Source organism: Oryctolagus cuniculus, chromosome 11 (assembly GCF_964237555.1).
Source record: "Oryctolagus cuniculus chromosome 11, mOryCun1.1, whole genome shotgun sequence".
In the NCBI taxonomy this organism is placed as follows: domain Eukaryota; kingdom Metazoa; phylum Chordata; class Mammalia; order Lagomorpha; family Leporidae; genus Oryctolagus; species Oryctolagus cuniculus.
Window position 1 is genome coordinate 21,814,178 of NC_091442.1, and position 6,673 is coordinate 21,820,850.

General features: G+C 65.5%; 1 protein-coding gene across 2 annotated transcripts; it reads right to left on the reverse strand.

The window, feature by feature from the left end:
- Positions 1-712: 712 nt before the first annotated feature.
- MYL9 (myosin light chain 9) lies at positions 713-5,980 on the reverse strand. 2 transcript variants are annotated; one of them, XM_002710781.5, is made up of 4 exons: positions 5,848-5,980; positions 3,534-3,743; positions 1,901-2,062; positions 713-1,366 (listed from the first exon to the last, which is right to left on the reverse strand). In XM_002710781.5, exons 2-4 carry the CDS (start codon positions 3,715-3,717, stop codon positions 1,194-1,196), a joined length of 519 nt encoding a protein of 172 aa, XP_002710827.1. In that variant the 5' UTR covers positions 3,718-3,743; positions 5,848-5,980; the 3' UTR covers positions 713-1,193. The 2 variants fall into 2 exon arrangements, with proteins under 2 accessions (XP_002710827.1, XP_017197129.1); XM_017341640.3 differs by lacking the exon at positions 5,848-5,980 and adding an exon at positions 5,467-5,580.
- Between the last annotated feature and the right edge of the window lie 693 nt (positions 5,981-6,673).

Sequence of the window (6,673 nt, forward strand, 5' to 3'; positions counted from 1 at the left end):
CCTGGGCCTCTGCCATGTGTGCACGGCTGGCTCTGGGCAACCTGTTGACCTCTGCTGCGGGCCGCTGGGACATGTCCTGCCCTCCCCATGGCCCGGCCCCACAGGGGGACTTGAGCCAGTGCTCGCCCTTCTCTGCCCGGGTCCTCAGCAGGTACCTGAGCCCCTCTGATGCCCAGCACGGCTGTCAGTGGCGCACAGCAGGGACCCTGGCCCCCTGGTGCAGAGGTGAGCTGCACAGGGCCGAGGTCTGTCTGAGCTGGTGACTGCGCACCCCACCTCCACCCGAGTGACTGCAACGCTCCTCCCACTGCCCTCAGAGCCCCCCATGCTTCCAGGACCCCTGCCCTCCCAGAGCACTGAAGCGACTCAGAGATGCGGGTTCTGGGCCTCAGGGAGTGTGACCTTGACCTGTCCTGAGGCCCACAGCTGCCTGCGGCCTTGTCTGTGGCAATTCCTGTGGGTCCTCCCACTCTGCCTCTCCCTCCTATGGGCCCTAAGAAGGCGACAAGTCCTCTTCCCCGCTGTCGGTTGCCCCTGCTGGTCTGGTCTCAGCTGAGCACGGAGCCCCCTCTGCGGAGGACTCTGCTCCTGGGGCTCAGGGACCCCCGGCTGGAGTATCCACGTCCTCCCCGGCCGGGGAGGGAGCCTGGGGGGTATCAGGGCACAGGGCTGCCATCCTCCCTCCCCAGCCACAGACACCCAGACGCGGAAGCAGTGCTCAGCTTCTATTGGAGACCCCGCCTCCCCGGGGACAAACATCCCGGACAAGCCCCTGTGAGCCCCCTCCCTGGGGGCGTGCACTGTGCTCTGGGGGCCCACAGGGCATGGGGAGGGAAACTGTGAGGGGTGCAGTGACGTGTTGGACCCAAGGACTCAGGGCTCCTTCCTCCCTTGGGCAGCCCAGGGGTGGGCAGGCCCCAGCTCTCTCCCAGGGCTCTCCCCTGGGCCTCCTGGTCTGTCTCCCCAAGGGTGGCCCTTCCCTGGAGGGGTGCGGCGCCTGCCTCGGCGTGGCCAGCCTGTGCCCTTGCCCGGTACTGCGCTTCCCCTGGCCGGGGCCCTCCATGGGAGCTGCGACCCCAGCCCTGGCAGGAATGGTGCTGAGCGTGTCCTGGAGGGCTGTGGGGTGGCGCAGGTGCAGAAGTGCATGGGGGCAGGGGGGAGGGGGCTCGTGGGAGGGGCCAGGTGCCGAGGGCTCAGTCGTCCTTGTCCTTGGCACCGTGTTTGAGGATGCGGGTGAACTCCACGTAGTTGAAGTTGCCCTTCTTGTCGATGGGCGCCTCGCGGTACATCTCGTCCACCTCCTCGTCTGTGAAGCGGTCCCCCATGGTGGTGAGCAGCTCCCGCAGGTGGTCCTCGTGTATGAAGCCTGGGGTGGGCCTGAGTCCGTCAGGGCAGGGTCCCCTGGCCCTGGGCGCCCAGCAGCCCTTGCAGCCTCCCGGTGGGGAGGGCCCAGGACGTCCCACTGCCTGCGTTTGAACACTGGTCCCACGTCTTGGGAGCTGTGGGGCCTTGGGCAAGGTGCTCGAGTCCCTGCGCCTGCTTGATCTGGCAGGTGGAGAAGGAAGTCTGCCAGCCTGGAGGAAGTCGGGTGGGTGGCTGCCTAGGGCCCTGTGAGATGTCAGGGCTCCGGCCATCGCTGTGTGCGTCCCCAGGGAAACTGGCTGGGGGACAGGCTTTGGGAAGACCCGAGCGTGGGCTGGATTCTGCACCCTGATGGCAGACCAGGAGCAGTCAGGGGTAGGAAGCCTTCGTGGACATGGGCCGCCTGGGTCTGGCATTTGGGGGGACAGCAGGAAGCCGTGGTGGGACTTGTGGTGTTCTGGCAACAGAAGGTGGGGCACGCCCACACCCAGGGATGCCCGGCCCCCCCCCCCCCCCCGCCTCGCCCGGCCGCGCTGACCTGAGGCCTCCTCATCGAAGCAGGCGAAGGCGTTGCGGATGACGTCCTCGGGGTCGGTGCCGTTCAGCTTCTCCCCGAACATGGTGAGGAACATGGTGAAGTTGATGGGCCCCGGCGCCTCGCTCATCATGCCCTCCAGGTATTCGTCCGTGGGGTTTTTCCCTGGGGCAAGTGTGCCATTTATGCTGCTGTCCCCGCCTCTCCACGCCCTCCCTGTGCACCCGGCACACACAGTCCTCTGGTCGGGGTGGCAGAGCCGGGCAGTGCCCCCTGAAGAGGGGGTCGCAGCGACCGCCGGGGCCTACTGCTGTGTCCGCGTGCACCTGCCTCTCTGCGTTTGACTCTGACCACCCCGCGGGGCCGGCGTGCTGAGCCCTGCCTGAGGCACACAGCCGGCACTCGGAGCCAGGCAGCCCGGCCCCACGTGTGAGGCACGTCCCCAGAAGCAGTTGAATCGCTGCCTTTTCACCTCTCGCAGGCTGGGGTTTGAATCCCACCTCCATGCCTCAGCTTCCCCTATCCTGAGAACCGTGAACACAAACACCATAAGGGCTGCGTGCTCGTCACAGTGGCTGGCCCAACCCTTGGACTCAGGAATCCATTTCTGGGTTCACAGCTCTACCATTTAGTCGCTGTATGACCTCAGGCCGATCACTCAACCTCTCTGAGCCCATTTCCTCGTTGGGAAAGCCCACCTATCCAAGAGGACCACTCTGAAGTTTAGGATGACAGCTTCAGGGCTTATTAGTATTTTATCTGCTGTTCTTGTCTCTCCTAACCTGGGTGTGACATTTCTCACTGGAGCCGTGATAGGTCTGCAGACCCCAACTTGGGCTACAACAGTTTTCCTGTGGTCCAGGGCCTCATGGGCGGGGCGCTGCCTTGCAAAAGTGATCGAGTCTTCAGGTCCTTGTCTCCTCTGAGCCTCAACCCCTCACCCATGAGGAGGGGCTGTGACATTTGGGTCCCAGTGCAGCACCTGGGGCAGTCACCGTGTGGGAGCCCTGGAGTCCACTGCCTGGGCCATGGGGGAGGAATCTTCCGTGAACGTGGGCTGAAGCTGGGAGAAGCTGGGCCCGAGGGAGAGGACGGTGGTCCGTGGCAGCCCTCCACTCAGGGTTGCCCGGGCCCCACCAGACGCCTTGTGGGGACACGAGGGCCCCGACCCGTTAAGCAGGAGGGAAGTGGGCACGGGGTAGTACGTGATGGGACCGTGGCTGCCTCCCTCAGCCAGGGCTGTGCCAGGGGCTGGCGCTGAGGGTGCTGTCTGGTTGTCTGTGGCTAGCACCCAGGGAGCAACGGGGCCAGGCCTCGCCTCGGCCTCCGTGAACTGGACGTGATTCCTGAGCTAACATGCTGGGGGAAGTCACTGCAGTGGGGGTGACGTCCCCCCTGGGCCTCAGTTTCCCCAAGCTGTCCCTTGGCGGCTGAGCCCTTTCTAAGACTGAAATGCTGCACAGATCTGCACTAGCCAGTCCCACTCGGGTCGGTCTCCACAGGTTCCAACCTTGCATGGTACCTCGGTCTCCCTGTCTGTGAAACGGACACAGCAACCGCAGCCACCCCCTCGGGTGGGACCTGTGCTCTCCACGTGCCCGAGGTCCCTGGCCCACCCAGGCCTAGCCCTGCGTACCCAGCGAGGCCAGCATGTCGTGCAGGTCCTCCTTGTCAATGAAGCCGTCACGGTTCTGGTCGATCATGTTGAAGGCCTCCTTGAACTCCTGGATCTGGGACTGGTCAAACATGGCGAAGACATTGGACGTGGCCCGCTGTGGCCGCTTCTTCGTGGTCTTGGCCTTGGCCCGCTTGCTGGACATCTTGGCTTCGGGTGGGTGGGGCTTCCCTGCAAGAAGAGGGCCAGGATAGGGAACCTTCCTGCCTCGCACAGAGTGCATTTCCGCTCCGGGCTCCTGCCAGGCAGCCCTTTGTGGAAGCAGGCTAGCACAGGCCCTGTGGGCTCCTGAACCGCCTCCCCGCTCTGAGCCCGAGTCCAGATCTGGGAGCCGGGACATGAGGAGTGCCCAGCAGGAGGGCTTCATAGATGTGCCTGGTGCGGAGTAAGCTATTTTGGCTGTGACTGGGTAACAAACTTTGGATTGGGCTCGGTGCCAGCCATGAACGGGCTTTATCTTGAAGCCCTGACAGTGTTTGCACTGTGCATCTCGGTCCAGTGCCGAGGTGGGCTGACACGTGGGAGGCAGCTGGGGCCCCGCCTGGCCTGGGCAGCCTTCCAGGCTCCCCTGGCCCCGTGGGAAGCGGCTGGATCAGCAGCCCTGCGTTCCTGACATTCCTTGTCCGCCTCTACAGCCTGCTCCATCCCTGGGCCTGACCAGCCCCAGGTGGGTGGCAGACTGATCCCGGAGCTCCCCAGGGCCCATCCTGCGTGAGGCCCCCACGCTGGAAACCCCAGCTGCTTGTTGCCCTGTGCAGACCTGGCCCCTTAACCTCTTAGCCCCCAGCCAGTTCTCATCCCATCCAGGCCCAGCCCCGCACCTGTCATTTTGACACTCTTGAAGGGTCTTGCCTTCCCCTAGAGCAAGTCTGGGCCCCCTCGGCGTCACCCTCGGGGCTCCGGGAACCCTGACCCTCTCTGACTGGCGGCCGCACCTCGGCCTCTCGTGACCTGTGATTGAGCCACCCTGGCCTCTGGCTGGTCCCCAGCCACTTTGCTCCCGGGTCTGTTCTGCAGCCCAGCTCTGGGACATGCCCACAGAGCTGTTTCTAGGTGCGTCCTGACAGTGGGCTCCCACAGGTCTCTCCCTGCCACGGGGGCGCCTGCACCCTCCAGTCTGCTCCACTCACAGCCCGCAGTGTGGTTTCTGCTGCCTCCGTCATGCAGGTGGGGAACCAAGACTTGGGGCCTGCGAGGCCTCAGGATGACTGCCCCTTCTTTGCTCTGCCCTCAACCCCGTGGTCCAGCCCACAGGAGGCCTCTGCCTGTGTGGCTGTGAGCGCTCCTTGAGCGGTTTCCAGGCCTTCACCCCCAACTCTCCTCAAGTCATCTTGGGTCTGCGAGATCTTAACCCCGGGGCTGGGCTCCTGGCCAGGCTAAGCAGGTCCCTAGGGCCGCCCCACCGCGTGGTTAGCAAAACAGGCCCAAGAATGGAAGAGGCGTATCTGCAACAGGGGTGGGGGCCGGGTTTGGCTGGATGGGCGCAGTCTTGGCCCCTGGTGTTCCCAAGGCCTCAACAAAGGAAAACCACATCCTGAGAGGCTGGCCTCGGGCCTGTGGCAGCTGCGGGCCCGAGGACTGTGTGTGACCAGGCTTGTTCTGGAGACGGGGTCAGGGGTAACAGGGCCCTCAGCCCTGGAGCCACCATCTGTCCCTCCAGGGGGAAGGTCCGTGACCCCAGGGTCAGACCCAGCCGGTCCTGGGCCTGTCTGTGACCAGATGGCACCTCTCTCCTGTGGTGTCTGAACTCCCACCACACCAGGCCTGGCCCCAGTTAGCAGTCCCCGGGCTGGGCAGCGCCAGCAGCCTCTGGTTCAAGGCTGAGTTCTCCAAGCCTTGAGTCCTTGCCCAGCCCCCTCGGAGTGAGTCCTGCAGGGGTCTCAGCAGGCCTTACCTGCCTGCAGGCACAGCTGCGCAGGGGTGGCCCAGAGAGGGGGAGCTGTGGTCCCTGGCTGTGGGAGGGTCCCTGGTCTCCACTCCTGCCGCCCGCCCCAGGCTGTGGATGCCCTGGTGGAGGAGTGTGCAGCCTGGATGGGCTGTTTCTTCATCCTGTGCTCCCTCCCTGGCACCCGTGCCCCCCGAGGCCATCTCTAATACCTTTACAGAGGGGCACAGCCTGGACTACAGGGTCCCCAAACCCTGAACAGCCCCCCATTGCCCAACAGGCTCAAACCCCTTTTAGCCACCCGGGGACCCCAGACCCTCCATCTCCTGCCCGGACCGTCTAGACCACCTGCTCTAGACACCCTGGCCCCGGCCCTGGGCGGGCTCCCACCTGGTGCGGAGAAGGTGTTCGCAGGGAGCGCAGAGCCGGAGCGCGGGGGAGCTGGCCTGGCGGCTGGGTCCGGGTCCGGGTCTGGCTCTGTCCGGGGGCGGGGCTGGGGCGGGGCCTGGCGGCCGGGCCTTACAAGGCAGAAGAATGCGCACGGCGGGGGCGGGGCCTCGGCGGCCCGCCCGGCCTTATTTGGCCTGGACCCATAGACTGGACGGGCGGAGGTGTGCCTGGACCCCAACTTCCCCGCGGGTCCTTGTCATCCGGGGTTCCAGTTTCAAGGGCGGGTGGTGCTGGGGCAGAGGAGGCAGCGGGAGCGGCCTAGCGGCGGGGGAGAAGGCGCGCTCCGGTGGCTCCTTGCTCTGCAGCGGGGCAGGCAGCGCACCCAGGACCCTACTGTCTCAGACCCAAGCTCTAGCTCCCCCCTGGATGCCAAGCCTGTCCTGGGGAGGGCGGCGTCCTCCTGCGGGTCCTGCAGTGTCAGGGCGGCCGCCCGTGTGGGGCGGGGACCCAGAGACCCCGCTCTGGAGGCTGTGGTGGTTGTGGCGGGAAATGCCTTGACCCAGCGGCTCCAGGCTTCGGCAGGGGGGAGGGGAGCTGGCGGGCTGAGATGACCTCCCGGAGCGCGGGCGGGCAGGCAGGCAGGCCAGGAGGGGCCCGGAGCAGGGGGACAGTGTGCGGGGCTGTGCTGTGCCGGGGGTCTCTGGAGCCACGGGGATTCGGGGCTGGGTGGGGGCGGCTGTGGGTGGAGTGGGTTTGGGGGATCAGAAATTGTTTGGGACAAGTTAGTTTGTAAGTCTTTTTAGTTTGAAATTTCAGACTTAGAATG

Bases quoted from the DNA above. Each gene is read 5' to 3' on its own strand.
- MYL9 (XM_002710781.5), bottom strand. From the start codon at position 3,717: ATGTCCAGCAAGCGGGCCAAGGCCAAGACCACGAAGAAGCGGCCACAG. The intron at 2,063-3,533 runs GTACGCAGGGCT...CACTTGCCCCAG, and splicing joins CGACATGCTGGCCTCGCTGG to GGAAAAACCCCACGGACGAA. The intron at 1,367-1,900 runs GTCAGCGCGGCC...GGCCCACCCCAG, and splicing joins CTTCGATGAGGAGGCCTCAG to GCTTCATACACGAGGACCAC.